Genomic DNA, 23,041 nt, shown 5'->3' on the forward strand with positions numbered 1-23,041 from the left:
ATAACAGGCTGAAGTTGACTCAAGCAATATGGAGTTGCTATTTATACATGGCTGTCTATCAATGGAGTGTTAGTCTGCATGGGCCTACATTAACTGTAAAGCAGCAGGTTCATGCTTAGGGAGACCTTCTGCATTCATGGCTCTTGTTCCTCAAGCAGGAGGAAGCTGAGACTAGAAGATTCTTTGCTGATATGCCAAAGGCAGCCTTAACTGATAAAGGAAGATCTGGATTCTAGTAGGATATAAATGCGAACAAAACAAATATAGAGTTGTGGTGGCGTGGTGGTTAGAATGCAGTACTGCAGGCTACTTCTGCTGACTATTGGCTGCCTGCAATTTGGCAGCTTGAATCTCACCAGGCTCAAGGTTGACTCAGCCTTCCATCCTTCCGAGGTGGGTAAAATGAGGACCCAGATTGTTGGGGGCAATCGGCTGACTTTGTAAACTGCTTAAGAGAGAGCTGTAAAGCATTGTGAAGCAATATATAAGTCTAAGTGCTATTGCTAAGTGCTATTGCCATATACATTTCAGGCAGTGAGAGAACGCCAACTAATATTGCTGATACAAAATATCCCCCCAAAACGTGAGAAATGTACACTATGTATAAATACACATTATGTCATAATAATATAGTTAGTGAGTAAATTAATAAACACTTAATCAATATCAAGAATATAACTATTAGAATACTGTATATATTATGGTAGTGCACATATAAAAATGATTCAAAGATGTGGCTTTAGCACTATTATTCATTAAAATATGGATCTTTTTTTCAGGATTCCATGACAGAACTAAATGCAACTGCTTTAAGAATTTTATCAAAAGGATTTGGCTTTAATGATTTAATCAATTAATTAGCATTAATGCATAATAAATATATAATGTACTATTGTTTAATATGCACAATAGTAATTCAACTAAGATGCACGTAATTTGGCCATGTCATGAGTCAGTTCTAATTATTTTCATCCAGCTATCAAATAAAAATGACAAGCATTATATGCATTCAAAAATCATTTTATTATTAACATAATCTTTCCATTGAGCCAAGGTAGTGTATACTTCATAAGGAATGTCGGTAAATATTCTATTTTTAGCATCTTTTTTACATATTTCCATTGATAAATAAACTCTGGATTCACATAAAAAAGTTAAACTTAAATAACTAATATTTTCATTTCTTTTTTGTTTCAACAGGCATACGCTGGTAAAATATAAATATTCTTGTACACAACCTTTCTTCTAAATACAAGAAATAACGATTAGCTACACATCACAGCTATTAACAATTCAAAACATAACCTTTCAGCTGATTTGCTGGGCTGGACTACCATAGAAGATGGAACACAGCAAATTTCACATTTTGATTCTGAGCTCCAGAGAGGTTGAAAGCCATGAAGAAAACAGGTCTTTGACAGGCTTGGTTAAAAATAGGCTTGCTCTGCCACTGAATTTTAACTTGAATCTATTATCTATCACTGATTCTATTTAGAGTTTTTACATAACACTCTGATGTCACCTAACAAAATATGGCACAATATCCATTTGAACAATAAGCATCAGGTTTCGAAATGACTATGTGGCAAAAAATGTAGACAATACATACATGGTGGCTTAAAGTGTGCATGTGTGTTTATTTCCTTCTCTTTTCCCATTTTTCTTCACTGATTTAGATCCTATATTGCTTTCCCGCGTTGACACCCGACAGAAACGAGCAGATTGCCTGCAGTTGTATTTGTTACCTCTCAGGGTGAAGAGCTGCCCCTTGGAGTCAGAAGGAAAGATTAGCTCATAGGCGTCCTCACATTCTCAAGTTCAGCTGAAGCAGGATGAGCAGTCTGCCTTTCAAAGGATTCGAGGGATGATGGTGAAAGGGACAACAGGGCTACTGGCTTCAAGCTCCAGTGCCGTCAGGAAACATTCCGTGGCTGCATCATCATTACCCTGAGCTTGCAGAACCACCCCGAGGCCATTCCAAACCTCATGGGCTGTTGAGTTCACCTGGACAGCATCCCGAAGGATCTTCTCGGCCAAGCTGTACCGGCCAAGCTGATGAAGAATTAGAGCCTAGAGGGAAAAAAAGGAAGTAGCGTTAAAAACAACCGCAACCAAATCCTAATATGAAAAAGAACAGTATAATTATACCGAATACAACTGGTAAGTCCATGGCAATAAGGCTACATAGCAGGAGGGCAACCATTTCCAATCTGATCCCCTTCAGCATAGCAACTCATTTCGAATTCTTGAAATGTGAATTATTTATTTATTTTATATTCCATGTTTATTATTATTTTTATAAATAACTCAAGATGGCGAACATGCCTAATGCAACTTCCTTCTCCTATTTTCCTCACAAAAAATTCTTATGGGGTGACTTGGGCTAAGAGAGAGTGACGGACCCAAAGTCACCCAGTTAGCTTTCTTGGCTAAGGTGGGACTAGAATTTATGACCTCCCAGTTTCTAGCCTTGTGCCTTAACCACTAGCCCAAACTGGCTCTCTTATATTATTGCTTTTATTAGTTTTTTTATTATTTATTTCATGATCTTCTATATTTCATGTATTTCATGGCTTTACTCTAATTTAAGCATACTGTTAATGATACTATATAGTCCAAAAGGAATACTTCCAACAGTTTAATGGGCTTTCTGTTACAACATTTCAATTTCAAGAGCTCTAGTGGGTCAGGAGTTACAGGCAGAAAAGATAGGAGAAACAGCTTACTTTTGCAATGTCACAAATATTTCCCATCTACTTCGCAAATAAGTGAAGTTAGTAACTTACCGTATTTTTATTGTACCAACTACTATATTGTTATAGGCTATGAGAATCACCTTGAGACAAAGAAACTGGAAGAGCTGCATCCTCGATCCATAATGGTGAACCTATGGCACGCGTGCAGAGATGGCATGCAGCACCCTCTCTGATGGCATGCAAGCCGTTGCCCCAGTTCAGCTCTGCTGTGCATGTGCACGCACCTCCCACCGGCCAGCTGGTGTTTGGGGCTCTGCCATGCATGCACAGGGGGCAAGGTGCATGCGGGGGCACATATGCATGCACAGGGGTGCATGCGGAGGGCTGTGCATGCGTGCTGTATGTGGGGCACATGCACAGGGGCCATGCGCACATTGCATTTTGCGGGTTCGGGCGTGCATGCATTTGTGCACACGTGCTTTGGGCACTCGGTCTGGAAAAGGTTAGTTATCACTGGCCTACATAATGGTCAGAAAAAAAAATCTCAGCCCACAAGAAGGAATGGGGGCAGGGAAAGCATCCCAGAGGAAACTCTTCCTACTTGTCTAGAAAATAAAGGCAAGGGTGGGAGAAATGTTTTCAAACTTGCAAGTCTGATATCAGCCTTTCAGGAGTGATCCAGACAAGAAACCAAAGCCGGTACTAACTATTGTAGTACTAACTAAAAATAGTACTAACACTATTTTTATTGTAAATTTACAGTGACAAAATCTTCTGGTTGGGTGTTTCTGGTTTAAAGAAAAGTAAACTCTCTGTAAAGATTTTTAATTTTCTTATTTGTTTATCATATTTATACATCCACCCATCTCACAAATGTGTCTCTGGACAGTGTACAAATAACAATTAAAATAAATTAAAACAAATATAAAACAACAAATTAAACACAATTTAAACACAAATGCAGTGGTACTTCAGTACTCATCCTTAATTGGTTCCAGGAGGCACGACAAGTACCAAAAATGATGAGTACCAAACAAATTTTCCCTATAAGCAATAATGTAGTGAATCACATTGACAAGTTCTAGCTTGTGTGTTGAGTACTAAACAAATGATGAGTACTGGGACAAAATTTTCATGTCAAAATGTGTTGTGTACCAAATTTGATGAGTTTCAAAGCAGTTGAGTACCAAGGTACCACTGTATAAGATTGCAGGAAATAGACCAGCATGCTACACACAATATAACCATCTTGCAGGGTCCCTATTTCCCTGGGACCCTGAAGCCTGTCAAAAGCCATATTTTGAGGATTTCCTAAATGCCAATAGGGTCAGGGCAAACCTCATCTTGGGGGGAAATGAAGCAGTAGGAAATCATTACAAACTACAATAAAGTATTTCTTAGGAAGAATGTATGAAACTAGACATTATGTACATTACAGGTTGGCAGTTACAACAGTCACAAGGTCACAGTAGGAAAGTACTCTTCACCTACTCTTCTTCCATGACTGTCCCAATGTGCCTGCAAACTGTGTGAACAGGGCAGTCATATGATCAAATTAGATATGTGTTTTCTTCATCCGATTGAAATCTTGTAGGAATTCTGCACTACTCCATTCACAATCATGCCTCATGTTTATATCAACGGGGTGTAATGAATCTCTTGAACTTTGTGTGCAATGGAATGTATTGGGAAATAGAAAGCTCTGTTGCAGAAACAGAAATTAATTTGTTTTGGTTCAGCCTGAAAACCAATTATGGCAATTTGAGGCTCCAGTTTCCTTTTGTACAGCTCCCATTTGCTGCTCTGAACTGAGCACTAAACAATGACACAGCTTCTTGTTGCTGTGCAGAAAACATGCACACTGCAATGTAAGTCTAAAACAAACGTTGCACTGTTTTTTTTTTTTTTATAAAAGAAAGGAAAATCTCAAAAGTATCCCCCAAGAAAACATGATTTTGCATGTTTGTCTAATACAATATAGTCCTCACCCCTGCCAAAAGTTAAGGGCAGCTCTTGGTTATAAAAAGTTTGCAATCAATGGCTACAGGCTATTTATAGGGATGGAGAACCTAGAGGTCCTCGAGATATTTTGGACTTCAACCATGAAACAACTATCAACATCTGCTCTGTAAAGAATAAGGATGGGGCATGGTTCTAATTTAGATTGCTGTGGTCCTTGTGATCACACTTCCTGGTTGTCAAAGGCTTGAAAGAGACACAGATGATCTTGTAAGAAATTTTATGACAGTGAGAACAGTTCATCAGTTGAACGGCTTGCCTCCTGAAATTGTGGATGCTCCATTGCTGGAGATTTTCAAGAAGAGATTAGATAATCATTCGGTAAAATGTCTCCTGCTCAAGCAGCAATTTGGACTAACAGGCCTGCAAGATCCCTTCCAACCCTATGATTCTATAATTCTAAGGGTAACTCACATGGCGATTTAAAATAATTAAATGCTGCATTCTTTTAACTTGCCATTCTTAATAATTCATTAGAGGTTTGGAATGGCTGATTTGTAATCTTCAAGACTCCATTTTAATCCCACATATCATTTATGTTAAAAGTCATAATCCTGACTTACACTTCTAATGTTTTCAACTTTACATATCACTTATGATCATAAATACAAAGCAGTACTCAAAAAAAAAAAAAAAAAAAACTTTAAGGAGCTTTAGGTAGACATGTATACTCCCTTACCTCCAAATACCAGTTCATGTGAAGGCATAAACAGGAAGACACATATTCACATAAAAATGGAAATGTTTCAAACCATAACTTTAAAGGTTTCCCTTTTATGTCTGCCAAAAACAAGGATCTAACCTTTTACAGCAGGCTACTTTTGGCTCAATAATACTACACATCCCTTATCCTTCCAGACCTTGAACAGAACAGTAATCCTTGTCCTCCAGCTATCCTTTCACAATTCAAAACTAAGCTCCCTTGCTGCTTGCCAAACCAGCTCCTAGATATTCCCTTTCACAGCAGCAAAATCTCCCGGGTAAACAGACGACCCATTCTTTGGTGGGCTGCTAGGAAAACATGTGGGGAAGCTTCTTCAACACAATAGCCTTCAACAAACCCTTCTAAATAGCTGTTTGCTGAGCTGCAGGTAAGTACGGCAACCTCTGCTTTGAATCATTGTAGCTAAGAGTCTGCCCAGTCAAACCAGAATTATATATGGCTCTATTGTCCATTGAATCCATTGAAGCAGACAGAATATTGTTTGCACACAACATATGTGTTCACTATGCTCTTCTGTTTACTTAGCATGCCTATTCTTGCCTTTTTATCTACAATGCAGCCTCTAGTACACTGCATACATTCAGCTGTGTAAACGCATGGGATGGTTAATTTTCCATTCCTCTCCCCGCACTTCCCCCCCCAACAAATCTCCAAGGCAGTGAATTGCTGTTCCCTTATTAGTAAGAAGCAACATTTGTTTCGGAGGGGAAATGCTCTTTAGCTTGGTAACACGAGTTTTAAAATGTCAACCTTAATGTTGTTGCTTATTGAACTTTCTCCTGCTCCAAAAGGGTAATGAATGTGGGAAATAAATCAAGACAATTTTGGGCATTCCTAGGAGAAAAGTGATTGCTTGAAGGAAAATGAAAATCTACTTCAGAAACCTATCTACAACTTCAAATAAAATTAACATGCTTCCAGAATGCTTCTCTCTCTCTCCCCCACCCAACACACACCAAATGAATTCCTATTCAGCTAAAATTTCTATTCATGTCAAATCAAGTGTCAGTTTAGAAAGACCTGAAAGACCTAATCAGGCAACAGCAAAGAGAATGTATGGAGGCAAAATGTTGAGACTACGTGTCATTCTAAGGCTTCCACTCCAATCCTTGGTTAAGTGAAATTTTGAGGCCAGGGGATAACTGCACATGTGGTTAAATGCAGTTCAAAGTTGTGACAGCTCTAAATGAGCAGTGGTTAGGATCAGTTTTCATAATTTGGCCATCCCGGCAACCCTGTGAGGACATGATCGTGATCTGGGTGCTTGGCAACCAGTTCCTGTTTATAATGGTTGCAGCGTTTCACGGTCTCGATTGTGATTCGCAACCTTTCCTGTTGGCTACCTGTAAGCAATGGGAAAGCCATCAGGAAAGGTCCTTCTTTTTTCCCATCCTACAGGTTACGTGACTTAAAAAAAGAGCCATGAGAAGACACGCCTTCTCTTCATTCTCATCTTTTGCTTTTGTTGTGATCAGTTATGGAAGGAATAGACCTGTAATGTTCCTTAAAGATAGAAGATGGCCTTTTTCACATGGCTTGTTTGTGCCATCAAGTTGTTTTTGATTCCTAACAACCACATAGCTAGATCTTCTCCATGAGAATGTATTCCTAACCTATTCTTTCAAGTTATCCACATTGCTGGTTGTCTTCTTCTTCTCTTTCTTTCCACCTTTCCCATCATTAGATTCTTTTCCACAGAGCTGGATTTTTGCTTGATGTGTCTGAAGTGTCATTTGTGCCTCAAGTGAGAACTGGGTTGATTTATTTGATGATTCAGTGGTTTGATTTCTTGGCTGCCATGGTATACTCAAAAGCAAAACTCAAAGGTGTCAATGCTTTTCCTATTTTGCTTTTTTATTTTCTTTGTAATAATTTTATTAAAGATTAGAAATACAAAGAATTTTTTTTTAAATTAAGAAAAAATTAAAAAGCAAAAAAAAAGCCAACAAAAAAAAAAACCCCACTGTAGAGTAAAAGAAAAAAAAGATAAAAGAAATGACGCCCTCTGCTTTCCAGATATTATAAACAACAGTATGTTCCCTAGTATCTCTTGTCAATAAACAAATTGTAAAAACTTGTCATTCAGTCCTAACTGGCATTTTAAAATCTATAATTATTTATAGATGTTGTTGTAATACTGCTTCTTGTCTCTTCTAATAATTCTCTGAAACTCTTTGTTAAGTTGCTGTCTGAGATATTTGTCTTTCTTGTGTTCTCTTCTTGGCAATTTCCATCTTGTTTGCTTTCTTTTTCTTCCTTTTCATCAGTCTCTTTTCACATTCATCCTTAATGAAGTCTTTAAATCTATTTCATAATTCCTCTGGTTCTCTATCAATGAAGGTCAGGACTTGCTATATACCCTTCTAATTTTAAAAGCAATAATGTTTCTTCTGTTTTTGTCTTCAGTAATAAAACAATTTGATCTTCTGACTGAAAGTGTCTCATCCCAGTCTATCTCAATTTGCTGATGCCTAAGATTGCCAATTTGTAGTTGTTTCATTTAATCTTACTATGTTGAGCTTTTGTGTGTTTGTAATTAGGTTCACTTTCCTACTGTAATTCTATTTTTGCAGCTTTGGATTTTCTTCTCCTGTATAGCAACTAGATGTCCCAAAGGCTTTAATCTAGTCACATCATAAACACCATTAGTACTTAGGAAGATCCTCAGTGCTTCCTCAGTAGTATGTTGAGTGCCATTGACCTGAGGGGCCCATCATCCAGCATCGTATTGTCGATCATTTTTTGATTTCCATATAAGGTCTCCAATTGCTACCTAGTCCAGACCACACTATTGTAAAGTGAAAATGCTTTAAGAATGATCAGTCTTTATAATTAATGACATCTCATTCATTCTATCCACTTTCTTCAGGCTACCCCTTCTTTCTCCGCCATTTATCTGGGATTTTTTGGGGGGCGGATGTGTGGTTGTTGTTAAAACAGAATAGAAGCAGAAAATGTGAAGGGATTCATCCATCCTATTCATCTATCTTTCAGATGTAACTATTTTTTTAGCATGCCATTATGTTACAACCCTGCAGGGAAAGTAAACAAACCTCTTGTATTATAATGTCTTCCCAGACTTTCCTTCTTCAGCCAAAAGCAGTTGAACCTAAAATGATTAGAGAGGAGGAAGTAAAGGAATCAAGCAAATTAGTCAAGAATATACTACGGCTTCCAAATCTGGGCTACAAAAAGTTCTGTATCTCTCTGCTTCCATCTAATGGTCAGCTGGGTTTTGCTTGCTAACAACTGGTAGATGTCTTTCTATTATACCTGCTACAGGAGAAAAGAAGAGCAACTTAAATTACACTGTTCTCCACAGGATCACCTGTAATGTGCCTCAGCAATGAAACCAGACAGAATTTAATGTGGGGTAGTTTCAAATCAGAAATTGGCAAACTCTCTGCCATCCTTTCTCCTTCTACCAAATGACACTGATCAGGGGCAAAACCAGCTACCAATCACTTTGCTGAATGGATGATGAGGTGGATGAATTTGAGAGACAAAAATTTGATGTTCATTATAATTTAGCCTTAATTTTTATTATTTACCTTACACTTCTATTATATAACTTCTATATCTTACATGCTGCCATCTAAAGGTTGAACAGTTACTGCACAGTCCGATTGGATTAGAATTCTCACCAGCAGTAATCTAGAGGATTTCTACTTGGCAATACCAATGAAATTGTTTCATAGGATTATCAGTCTTCTAGGAAAGCAACACATTGACAGAGAAATGTCAAAAAATGTTTGATAAGCCACCTGGGAAAGCCAAGAAAAATCCTCAAATCCATAAAAAAGCGAAAGTTAGAATATTTTGGACATTTGATGCAACTCCCAGAAAAATATGGCATACTTCACTTAATCCTCCAAGGAAAGATTGAAGGCAAATGAGGTCCAGGCAGAAGAACACCATGGATTCAAAATCTAAGGGACTGGTTTGGACAAAACTCAACAGCACTTTTTCGTGCATCTGTTGATAAAAATAGGATCACCAACATGATCGCCAACGTCCGATGACAGATATGGCACAACAAGAAGATGTCAAACAATTCTCCTTTAAAAGAAAGCTGCCTTGGGAAACTGGTTGGAGATACAAAATCACAAAGCTCAAACCAGAGTTTTCAATGCTATTGTATATTTGGAATATTATTTCTTTTCCCCCCTTTATGAAACCAATTTTCCTCATGGTGGGGGAAGGCAAAGTGCCTCATAATAAATATGGGATGCAGCTGAGAAATGGCTGTTCCTGAATGTGTCACCTCTATGTTCATCTTTTCTTTTTTGGAAGAAGGAAAGTGTAACTTGCAAATTGGAATAAATAAGTTGGCTTTAAACTGCCTTAGTAGCACACAGAACATTAGATGGACATCATGATGATGTGTCCCTCAAAAATAGTAAACTGATTTTCTTCCTCAGTAAACTGAACATGAGGATAAGCTCTTACTGTTAGAAGCATCTGAAAATGAATTAGTATTTGAAAATTCACATGGGTTTTCAATAGCTACTCTGAGAACCGGTTGAGGGCAAGAGTGAAGTGAATTAGGAACCTTGAATACTTCAATTCCACGGAGGATGGAAGTGAGATGACTGAGAACGAACTAGTGAGAAACAGGTTGCAGAAAATATTAATTAATTCTGACATTACAGAAGGACTGCCATCCAATAGGAAAGAAATATTTGCAAATGATAGGATATTTGGTTTTATGAATGGGATCGATTGTAGGTTTTTTTCCAAATTTAAAAATCCTAAGAAAAGACTAAATTGCATTTTTAATAGTTTGAGAACTATGCTGTACACAATCATGTGACACTGAGATGGGCAGCATATAAATTTAATAAATAAAATAATAATAAATATAGTGTACAACTCTGAGTGTACAAGAAGGCATTTTGTTGCCACTCAAGTGGAAAGGATTTTTCAGCAAATGTCTCTTGGTTTACCTTGGTCTACATTCCTGCAAACAGATTTTGACAGAAATTAGGACCAATGTATCCAATAATCACACCATCCAGTAAACAAAAGAGGGCAGGGCAAAATAATTGCTATACATTTAAGGAATAGTACCAGGTGCTTACTCAATGCTTCTTTTTCTCTGCTTTTCCTTTTTTTTCAGCTGATAATAATTGGCAAATACTGGTAGCTGTTTCCTTTGACTGCTCGTCTGACTACTACTATTAAAATGGCCTATCTCATGAAGATCATGATGTGACTGCATTACTGTATATTAATCACATTTATGGATATTTATAGGGTCTGGAAATTGAAATCTTCAGGTTTAGTCCTGAAAATAATCCCAGTTTTTGTTTAGTGACAAAATTTTATCAATTCAAGGTATATAATTACAAAGAATTCATTTTTGTCCCCTGCAGCCCTATCTTGCTAAGCTGCAAACTGATTTTTATACTTGGGGATGCTTATAAATCACAATTCAGAGAGGTTATGCTATAATAAAAATGATGTGTGCATGTAATTTGCTTTGCTGATATTTTATGTTCCTATGCTAAAAGGCCTATTTGCTTATTGACCTAAGTTCTATTTCTGTTCAAATCATAACATTTCCCTCAATGTAGTTACTTCCACCTACACAACTCAGCTGCATGAGGACTGATTCATACATGCTTTAAAACACATCTCTGCAATTATCAGAAGTAGAAAACAGAAACTAGCTCCACCAAATGTCAACATTTAAAGTCCAGGTGTTCAATGAAGCTTATGTGAACTTCAACCTATCATACTTCCAAGGGGTACAAACTATCATACTTTCAAGACTTTTATCCCTTCTGTTCTGTACAAAACTAAAAATTGCAGCCACATAGTTGGCTTTAAGTCATAGTTTATTTTCCTGGTATAGCAGCAAGCTGCTGCCATTGCTAAAAGTCCTAAAAAAAGGCTGGATTAGTTTACCTAACTAGTATGCCATAGAATGAAATTCTAGATTTATAAAAGGTTTTTGCATGTCTATTTCAAGAAGCTGACTGGTGCAATGATTCTGTAACTTGTGTGGGAAAAGTAAGCTGATGACAGAAATTAAGCTCTTTTGCATACTTTTGCATAAGATTCAATGTGCATATACATATTTATGTAGAACAGCATATGGGAATGCATGTCCATCTGAGTATCTGGCAAATTTGTGTATGTTAATGGAAAACACTGGCAGGGGCTGAGGGAGATTCAGAAAATAACAGAACAGAGGTGAAAGGGACCATGGAGATCTTCTAGTCCAACCCCCTGCACAAGCAGAGGACCTTATAACGTTTCAGACAAGTAGCTGTCCAATCTCTTCTTAAAAGCCTCGTGATGGACAATCCAGTTTCTGGGGACACGCTGTTCCACTAGTTAATTATTCTCACTGTTAGGAAATTTATTCTTAGTTCTAGGTTGCTTCTCTCCTTGATTAGTTTCAATCCATTGTTTCTTGTCTTGTCTTCTGGTGGTTTGGAAAATAGGTTGACCTTTTCTTCTGTGTGGCAACCCCTCAGATATTGGAACACTGCTATCATGTCACGAGACTAGGCAAAAGACACTGAATTCCAATACGACATGGTCATTCTCCTCCAAAGTTCCAGCAACAACTCCCTCTTTCACTTCTTCTCTATTAGTTAGAACCAGGTCCAATATAGCTGTCCCTCTAGTTCCCTCCTCTACCTTTTGGATGGCAAAGTTGTCAGCAGGTTGGTCAGGAACCTGTTCGATCTTCCACTTGATGCAGAGTTTGTCTCCTAGTTGATGTCAGGGTAGAAAGAAAAATATTCTTTTGCTTATATTAATTTGTTTTACTTGGGCATATTTTGTTTGGGGGACAGCTGTAGTTAGTCCAAGTTGGGATTCTCATAAATATATAGAACCCTAAAAATTTAGATAAAACGTTTGAATTGCATATTGAGCAAACCCAAAATTTTTAATAGTCATCTGTTGAGTAAATCTAGTGGTATGAACAATATATAACATTAAGCTGTAGTAGATGAGCTTACATACTAAACAAAGGCAAAACTAAGTAAACCACATATACATACTGTATGCAAGGCCACACATAATTTTGTCAGTAGAGCTACAAGATAGAGATACATATGTAGATTTGTTATCAGTGTCTGTATCTACTGTATTAAACAAGCAATTCTTCCACAACAAGTGGAAGAATTTTGGCCAATTCTTCCACTTTGAAATAATTATTAAATGTATCTTCTCAGATAAGATCAAGTGCTTGAATCTCATAATTAACTGTAGATACATGTATTCACTGTATTCACATAATTCACTGTAGAAACATATAAACTCAGAGTCACTTGGGTAGTGAAAAGCATATACATGTAATAAATAAATAAATATTAGTTGCAAACATATACTATATAAAGTAGCATCTCTGAAAATTATTTCTACAATTCATGAAAGTAAGTATTCTGTAAAATACTGGCTGAAAAAACTCGCTAATAAATACAATAATTTCATGATAGATATGAGTGACACAATTAAAAGAAATTCATATTACATGGAAGTTATTTTCCTTCCTTTTTGTTTATTTGTTATCAGTTAATAGAGAACGACAAAGCTTTTCACATAAGAAAGAAAAATGAAACATATAGATAGTGGACAGGCATTTCTAGTTTAGTAATAATTATGAAAAAGAAATTAGGAGACAGTGAGTCATAGCATTAAAGTTGGCTAGGTGGCATGGGGCCGGTTTCTCTTTCTCAACCCAACCCAACCCACCTCACAGGGTTGTTATTGTGGAGAAAACAGGAGGAGTGTGCATTATGTACTCAAACCTTCGGACGTGAAAAGTAAGGGTAGGATATAATCTAATCAATAAATGCTGTATTGGTCTTGAATACTGTGCCCAATTCTGAGCACCAAGATATAAAAAAACCCTGGAATAAGTGTGAAGAAGAAGAGGAGTCCCGAAATTCCTATGAAGGAGATGAAGGGATCAGAAAGCTTTAGCTTTGAGGAAATGACAATACTTCAAATACCTGAAAAGTTCACATGGAAAATCAAGACCTGCTCCTCCTCTATTCAAGGTGCACAATAATGGATTGAAATGACAGGGAGACAGATTTCAACTGAAGCATTAGAAAAAGCTTCCTAACTGTAAGACCAATTAACTGCGGAGACTGTAAGAAGCTCTTCACTGGATATATTCCACCAGAGGCTAGAGAGCCATCTGTTTGGGTGACTTTAATTCATACACTTATAATGAGCTGGGGGTAAACTTGATGGTTTAAATGGCCTGCAATTCTAAGATACTATGACTGGATTTGCACTTCAAATAATGGCAAATGACCTGGATTACGAAAGCACTTTAATACAATCAAATGCAGTGAAGCAAGGTGAGTGAATGGTGAGAGGTTTTTCCCTTTTCCACTTCTTTTATGTAAGAAAATGGATTCTTTCAAGTTATATATGAATTATGATGACAAATAGATAAAATATATGGGTCTGCTTACCAGGCCCGCTTAAGAATTACTGCATTGATTCCAAGCCTGTTCCCAATCTGTTCCATTAAGTGGACTACAATAATGTAACTGAAAATTATCTACTGTATGGATTGCCACATTAGCTAAGGTCAGCAACATGAGGTCTAGGATGCCATAGCAAATGTGATTTTTAACATGCTGACTGCAAAATCCCCGTATTTCATTTTTTAAAAAAGTTTTAAAATAAAAAATGCCTCCAATATCTTAAGACTTTGAATGAAGAGGATCAGTATCTTCTGAGATTTTCCACTGTAGATTATTTGTAATATCCTTCTGATTTATGAGTGATCTGCCAGTTGACAACTACTGCTACAATTAACAGAATAACTCATTACATGGCAATTTACATTTTAAGTAATAATGTTCATGCTTTGAGATTGGAAGAATGGAAGCAAAAATGTGACAGATGTAAAAGAAACTGATCTTCCTAGATCAAATAGAGGAATGATGTCTCCACATAATTTTTCTTTCATACAGTTCTATTCGCTTTTTACTTCCTGCTTCCTTATTTAGTGCTCAAAAATACTTAAACAATAATTTATTTCATAGGTACTTACAGCTCCAACTCATTTGTGCTATAAAAACAAAATTAGCTACTGTATTTATCTTTTGTTGTTCAACTATGTTTATGTATATCATGCTACACTAATTCTTAGAGTGAGCCATTCATGAATCAAAAAGTGCCTAACTCAGACATGTTTGTCAACTTCGATTTAGTGCAATTTATAAATTGGTATCAGGTAGTGTTTAAAGCGAGCCAAAATTCAGTTAGTGCAACATTGGGATTTTAAACACTAATTGTTGCTTGTGCAAAATGGAAGGTTCCATTTGAGGAAAACTCAAAAAAGAAGAGGCTTATTTTGAAGAACTGCAGCAGAATACAGGAGATTGCAGATATACTTTGGATATGGATTTGTCCTCTTATACTGTCATAAAGCACTTCATTAATAAACATACAAAAACTTAATTGCCTATTTCCATCGAGCTGGAACCAATTACCCTATTTTCCATAAACATACCACTTTGAATAGTGCAAATTTGAACAATGCAGCCATTTTGTGAGATTAATTAATTGCAGTAATCAAGACTTACACACGCACACACAGTCATATATGAGTGAGTGGTTATATAAATTTGAAGAAATAGTTTAAAAAACAAAACAAAACATACATTACTGAAGAAAAAAAAGCTACAAGCAGGTAACTTTTTCCTACCAGCCTATTGTGGGGTAACCTTTCCAGGAAGTGGAAAGCTGATTAAAAGTGCAGAAGTCCCTTTACATAAACAGAAGTTCGCTATCAAGAATACTGGATTGTGCTTTTAACTGTAAACATATAGTCAGAATCTTTGCCAATCTTCAGAAGGGCACCAAGGAACTGTTGCAGGTCCCATCTATTAGGGATGTACATTAATGGAACCATGAAAAAGGGCCTTCCTGGTGGTGGTCTCTTCCCTGGATGAACCTTGCTGCATTTCTGAAAGGCCCTGGAGATGGTCTGGGGTTTTGTCAGTGGTCTGGGGACTCCAAATGAAGGTGGAGCCAATCAAGTGGTTTTACTGTGTTGCTGCTGCCGTGGGAATAGGGTTTTATGGTTTTTATGTTGTGAATTTTAATGTCATAAGCCTCCCAGGGTCAACTTTATGTGAGTTGGGAGGGGATATAAATTTGTTCAATGAATCAACTTGCATTATAGAGTCAAGGTGTAGGTATCAGAAGAATTAAACAAAATAATTATTTCATCCAATTTTGGATTTTGGCTGACATATAATATTGTAAAGATGGTAGCATGCTGTAGCATAGCACAAGACATAGGATAAAGATTTTACAAGGCTATCCAAATATTGCAATTGCATTCATAACAAAAGTTCAGAATGCAGCATAAGAAAATTATAAACTTTTTGAAAATTACTAGTAATGCTGCTCCTATTTATGATAAAAATAGCATCACTATCTATACTTATAAACTGTGATTACATAACTAATGCCAGATGACTAAAATTGCTTCATCAAATGATTGTATGTAACATTAAAAATGTTAAAAAGTTAAATTTGAAATGCAAAGACTGGTACTGATATAATGAAGAAAGTATTTGCATTAAGCCACCCCAAGTCACTGTACCGGTGAGACAAGCAGCATAAAATGTAATAAATAAATAATAAATAAATAAATAAAATAAAAGTTAAGCATTTTTTGTATTATGTGAAATTGGTTAGATTTTTTAAATCTCTCTTTTTTTAGACAGCACACATCATTTAATATACTCATTATAAAGCATCAAAAGTGAATTGTAATCCATAACAGAAATTAGGTAAACCTCAATAAGAGCCATTTAAGATGAGCTGACACGAAATAATATCAAATTAGAGTGAGTGGCTTTGTATTCTGAATGGCAATTATTCAATTAATTCAATATAATCCAAATAATCCAATTAATCGTTGTCCTACTTTCTATATTATTTCATTAGTGCTGTTAATCATTTTTCGTATACAGGAACAGATCAGCATAAAATTGCTTCTGTTCAAATGACCATGAAACTGATCAGCAATGCAAAAAGGTTTTTTCAAAGATAACATATAATGGACACAATAAATGGAAAGGTAAATTACATGACTTGCCATGTAGCATTTTAGATTTAGGGACCATTAAAAAAAACACTACTTCCCAGAAGATGGGAATCTTTTTGCAGTAGCTTTGTCCACTTGATTAAAAGAAGATAATAAATTCATGGTATTAGTTGAGCACTGTTGAGAAAAAGAACAGTGGGCATTAATAAGAAAGATGTTTTTGTTTAGAACAAACACTAAGTTAAGGGATCTGCAATGCACATTGTATCTCCAGGTAGTTTCCCCCTCATTTTTAGATTGCTTACTTTCAACTACTGCTATTTAAAATAAGAATTGAATCATTCATTATATAGAGAATCCAAATCTTATCAGGCAAATGTGATAAACTGTATCTGTATTTACTTTAGAATGTTAAAGATTTGAGTGATTTATGTATCTATATATTCACAGATAACATACAAACATAACCAGAGATGAAAGCTAAGTGTTGCAAATTTATGCAGGTAGTCCTTGACTTACAACCATTCATTTAGTGACCATTCAAAGTTAACAGCACTGAAAAAGATGATTTATCACCATTTTTCAAACTTACGACCATTACAGCATCCCCACAGCCACATGATCAAAATTTGGGCACTTGGCAACTGGCATGTACTTATAATAGTGGCAGTGTCCCAGGGTCATGTGATAACCTTTTGTGACGTTTTGACAAGCAAAATCAATGGGCAATCCAGATTTACTTAACAACCATGTGATTCACTTAACAACAGTGGCAAGAAAGATCATAAAATAGAGCAAAACTCCCTTAACAAGTGCCTTGTTTAGCAACATAAATTTTCGGCTAAGTTGTGGTTGTAAATCGAGGAGTACTTGTATTGCATTTTCAACAGGATGGCATGCACAACTGAAAATAATTACTATGCTATTCTCAATGAAGAAGCTTTAGATTTGATCCCAAATTCACTGAACATCATTTGGATGCTCAAGACAAGAAACTCTACTGGGTTGGAATTGTTCTGTCAATAATTCTTTTCAGCAGACTAAGAATATTGACTCAGATATTAATAAATGAAACGGACCTTGTGTATGCTTCACCCTTGCTCTTCTTCCCAGTTACTTAGGAAAGAGAAATTGACAAAGTGGGGAAGGATAATGAAAATGTCTCTTTATAACAGAAGTCATAAATACTAAAGGCAGTGAACTAAAAAAATGTGATTAAAAATAGACTGTGTCTGCTAAAATATCCCTAACCAATCAAGATTTATTTATTTATTTATTTATTTATTTATTTATTTATTTATTTATTTATTTATTTATTTAATATTTATTTATTAGGAGCCTTGGTAGTACAGTGGTTTAATGCACCCTGTAATTAACACAGCTGCCTGCAATTTCTGCAGGTTCGAATCTTACCAGGCTCAAGCCTTCCATCCTTTCTAAGGTAGGTTAAATGAGGACCCAGTTTGTGGGGGCAATAAGCTGACTTTGTATAAATATACAAAAGTATGAAGGCTATTGCTTAACGCATTGTAAGCCGCCCTGAGTCTCCGGAGAAGGGCGGCATATAAATCAAATAAAAATAAAATAAAAAATAAATAAAATAATTTGATTTGTATGCCGCCCTGACAAATGACAAATATCCCTAACCAATCAAGATTTATTTATTTATTTATTTTATTTATTAAATTTGATTTGTATGCCGCCCTATCTCCATGGGACTCAGGGCGGCTCACAACAATTAAAAAATACAATCCCAATCCAATAAAAACATGTTAAAAATACATATTAAACCCATAAAACACATTAAAAATAATCAAAACCCCATCAGTCGAGGCTGGGCAATTTGAACAGCCATATTTTTAGTTCGTGGCGGAAAGTGTGAAGGTCAGGGGCCAACCGGAGCCCCAGGGGGAGTTGATTCCAAAGGGTGGGTGCGCCCACAGAGAAAGCTCTACCTCTGGGGGTCACCAGCTGACACTGTCTAGCCGACGGCACCCTGAGTAGGCCCTCCCTGTTAGAACGCACCGGACGATTGGAAGCTGTTGCTGGTTGCAGATGGTCTGACAGATATCCTGGGCCTAAGCCATGTAGGGCTTTATAGGTCATCACCAGCACCTTGAATCTCACTCGGAGGGCAAACCGGCAACCAATGCAAGTCGCGCAGGAGAGGTGTAACATGGGAGTATCGGGACCCTCCCATCACAATCCGCGCGGCCGCATTCTGTACCAGATGAAGCCTCCGAGTGGTCCTCAAGGGCAGCCCCAAGTAGAGAGCATTGCAGTAGTCAATACGGGAGGTGACTAGCGCATGAGTAACTGTGCGTAGGGCATCCTGGTCCAAATAGGGTGCAACTGGCGCACCAGGCGAACCTGGGCAAACGCCCCCCTGGTCATGGTTGTTATATAATCTTCTAAGCTCAACCGTGAGTCCAGGAGGACACCCAAGTTGCGTGCCCTGTCTACAGGGGGTAACACCTCGCCCCTATAGCCAAAGATGGAACCTCTCGATTGGACCGGGATGCCGGTATCCACAGCCACTCGGTCTTGGCAGGGTTGAGCCAAAGCCTGTTCCTCCCCATCCAGACCCGTAGCACTTCCAGGCACCGGGACATCACGCCGAGGGCATCACTGGGCTGGTTCGGGGTGGATATAAGAAGCAGGGTATCATCAGCATACTGATGATACCTCACCCCGAAACCACGGATGATCTCTCCCAGCGGCTTCATATAAATGTTGAACAGAAGAGGCGTGGTTAATTAACACAAGAGGTGTAGTTAATTAAATTTCTTCCTTTTATCCAAAGTTGCTCTAAAACTGTTTATTAAATCTTGTTTAAATCTTGCCAAAACAAAATGATTTCTCAATTGCATAAAACCTCCCATGCTCTGTCTGATCAGCATTTCCCAAGAGCACCACTGACTTAGCAAATTAACTCCCTATATCTGTTGTTTTCCATCACTACCAGTAATCTGTCCATCTAAGATATGGAGTCCTAAACCAAATATTTTTATATTTATGATAAAATAAAACAATGTCTTTGTCTGCATTAGTGAACTGATTTCATTACTTGTTGCGACCCTGAAAATTTAATTTCTGATTCATTAGTAAATGTGTGAATTTGGTAAATATGGTAACATACTTTGAAGGTTTCTATTTGTTAGATCAAGCACAGGAAATGAAGAGTCCAACAAATTATTGAGCAAGCTAGTAGATCACAGTTTTCAAAAAAACATCGAGGCAGCCAAGTGAAAACAAGAGCAAGGACCTTTGACCTGTTTGAAGATACATTTTTGCCCAAGTAAGATTAATTGCATTTATTCAATGTATTATCAATTAAAATCATCACTTTTAATTACTACTGCAGAAGCAGTATACCTTCTCCTCCCCGCCCCCCCAGACTAACAGCAGCCCAGGAGCCCCAAGGCATGATTTCAGTGAAAAGGATAAGTTTATTCAAATAGACCAGTGGTTCCCAACGTGGGGCCCACGGCCCACAGGGGGGCAATTTGATTTTTAATAGGGGCAATTAGAAAATGTGTGGTATCGAGAGTCTAGAGTCTAGACCTTAGCAACACTTTTTGATATATGCATAGACAAGACTCAAAGAATTATATGTCACGGGGGGCCATCAGGATTTTAGAGATGCTTAGATGGGGCATGGCCAAAAAAAGGTTGGGAACCACTGAAATAAACAGAGAAATATGATATTCACCACAGGCCACAATAAAATATTCTACTTAATGTTATACTAGGAACTACTTACAGGAGAGGTATTGATTATATAAACAATGAATGAAAGACACATTAGCATCCATTTTAATAAATTGGGAAAGCAACAGTTTTGAAATAAAACATGTTATGTGAAAATTTGGGAGGGTTCTTTTGTGCATTTGTGTCAGTGCTGATTCCTGACGACTGCCTAGACAAGTCCTTGCAGTTTTCTTGGCAAAAGTTTTGGTGATGGTTCGCCATTGCCTTCTTCCAAGGGCTGAAAGTGAGGGACTGGGTCAAAATCACCCATCCGACTCCATGTCTAGGGGCAGGATAAAACTCATGGTCTTCCACATTTAAGGGAATTTTTTCCTTGTCTATTTCCTGTTGAACAAGAACTTCTACCCTTTATGAACAAGCAGAGAGCCTCTGGGGGAATGCAGCGTGCATGTAAAGGCCCTTTATTTCAAGTGAATTCAAATGGAAAAGAAAGACATTGTAATATGCAGCCTTTATTTAATGAAAGTGTACTACTTCGGGTACAACGCCTACCTTCTTTACAAGGCACCCTTTGGCATTCATCAATGTGTTCAATTATCTTGAAAAGCCAGAAAGGTAACATAAAAATACTTCCCTGTATTCTCTGTTCCTTTGTAATTTTTTGTCTTATACGTTCCCTTAGGAATGTATGAGAAAAAACCTATCTGAATAATTTATAGAAGCCTTTGAGGAAACAAGCTTTTCATTTTGAATAAAGAAGTCAGATAAAGTGGAGAATTATAATTCTTCAATTGAACTCTATGCACTACAAGTTTAATTTGAATAAGCATTCTGAAATGAAGTTTTAACACAACGAAATTACATTGGACAGATCAATATATAATAAGTCTAATGTTATTAACTTAACTAGCAAAGGATAATTTTGTGATGAAGTACTTTTGTCTCCCACAGTAGAGAATGTGAATTATAACACAGACATGATATCTAGGATACAATCCTTACTCTAGTTCCCACACTGTTCTAATTCTATGCTTGCAGAATATTGTTTCATAAACTATAACACTGTTAAACAACTTGAAAGTGTTTGACAAATTGGGGAAAAATTATCAGAAGATTTTGGGATAGAAGTTCAAAAAGAACACAAGCTTTTCCATGATAAAATTCTGAAGGTCCTGTTTTTTTCTTCAACATATCTTTGTAAAGTCCAGTTATTTTCTCTTTGTATCTTATATCTTATATATTTTATACTTATCTATATATATAAACACAAAAACCACTCACACTGTAATCACAAAATCTCCAGAACCGTAAAGCCTACAAACATGAAATTTGCCACATATGTTCCTCTTGGCTTCTAGGTGCTCACTAAGAAAGGATTTTTCGAAATGACCATCAGAGCATTAGTATTTCCTATATTATGATTAACCCGCTCTGATGCTAAGGAGTTCTACTCCCCCTCCCCACCTGAAAAGAAATCTATTCCAAATGCAAAACACAAGCAGAGGAGAAGAGTTTCACTTTCAGTTTTACTTTCACAGCAGCAACCAGGGGATAGGATAGGGGAGGCGTCTGTGGGGCAAGCCTGAGGGAGAGAAGTAGATAGGATAGGAGAGGCTTCTGTGGGGCAAGGCTAAGGGAGAGAAGGGGATAGGGGAGGCTTCTGTGGGGCAAGGTTGAGGAAGAGGGGATAGGATAAGGGAGGCTTCTGTGGGACAAGGCTGAGGGAGAGAGGGGATAGGATAGGGGAGGCTTCTGTGGGGAAGGCTGAGGGAGAGAAGGGGATAGGATACAATAGGGTTCTGTGGGGCAAGGTTGAGGGAGAGAAGGGTGTAGGATAGGATAGGGTTCTGTGGGGCAAGGCTGAGGGAGAAGGGGAGAGAAGAGGCCAATTGTAACTACTAATTAATTTTCAAGCTGTAAGTGTCAATTTATCAAGCCTGATCACAGTTTCGTAGCGAAGCATATACATATAAAGACTATGTCTTTAACATCACCTATAGACTATGCAAAAGAGATAATCCATCAGCCCAAAAGGGAACAAAAAGACGGAAGCACCTCTTACCAGCAATCTGCACCCAGATCAGCATAGATTAACTCCAAGGTTAACTTCAGACCAACAATCAAGTAAACAATACCCCAATCAAGAAACTGCCAAAGAGTCAATAGTAAAAAGTCCAACCAAAGAATCTCTAAGACCGCCCCCACCAACACTGACAGGCAAGCCACCAGAATATAAACTGACAGCAAACAGCCTTCCTTAAGTGCTGTTCTTAAGAAGGGGTCAACCTATTTTTCAAAGCACCAAAAGGCAAGTCAAGAAACAATGATGGAAACTAATCAGGGAGAAAAGCAACCTAGAACTAAGGATAAATTTCTTAACAGTGAGAAACAATTAACTAATGGAACAGCTTGCCTTCAGAAATTGTAGGTGGTCCATCACTGGAGGCTTTTAAGAAAAGAATGGACAGTTGCTTGTCTGGAATGGTATAGGGCCATGATGGTGAACCTATGGCACCCAGCATCCTCTCTGATGGCACATGAGTCGTAGCCCCAGTTCAGGTCTGCTGTGCATGCATGTGCGCCTCCCGCCAGCCAGCTGGTCTTTGGGTCTCTGCCGTGCATGCAGGGTGCCATGTGCACATGTGTAGGGGGTGTCATGTGTGCATGCAGAGGGTGGGGCTGCGCACACATGCAGGGGTGGAGCGCATGCGCGGGGGCCATGCACACATTGCATTTTGGGGGTTTGGATGCTCACACGCACATTCACACGTGCGCGTGCACACACTTTGGGCACTCTGTCTGGAAAAGGTTAGCCATCACTGGTATAGGGTCTCCTGCTTACGCAGG

General features: G+C 37.6%; 1 protein-coding gene across 4 annotated transcripts in view; it reads right to left on the reverse strand.

The window, feature by feature from the left end:
• Positions 1-1,054: 1,054 nt before the first annotated feature.
• The window catches only part of TTC7B (tetratricopeptide repeat domain 7B), a 108,506-nt gene continuing 86,519 nt past the window's right edge, over positions 1,055-23,041 (reverse strand). For all 4 annotated transcript variants that reach the window (XM_070941291.1, XM_070941283.1, XM_070941276.1 and 1 more), the window contains one exon: positions 1,055-2,070. In XM_070941291.1, the coding sequence (XP_070797392.1) occupies positions 1,849-2,070 (222 nt within the window). In that variant the 3' untranslated portion in view covers positions 1,055-1,848. The remainder of the gene's footprint in view (positions 2,071-23,041) is intronic.

This window comes from Pituophis catenifer, unplaced genomic scaffold (assembly GCF_029215685.1).
Source record: "Pituophis catenifer annectens isolate HBS135680 unplaced genomic scaffold, rPitCat1.0.hap2 SCAF_1, whole genome shotgun sequence".
Lineage (NCBI taxonomy): Eukaryota > Metazoa > Chordata > Lepidosauria > Squamata > Colubridae > Pituophis > Pituophis catenifer.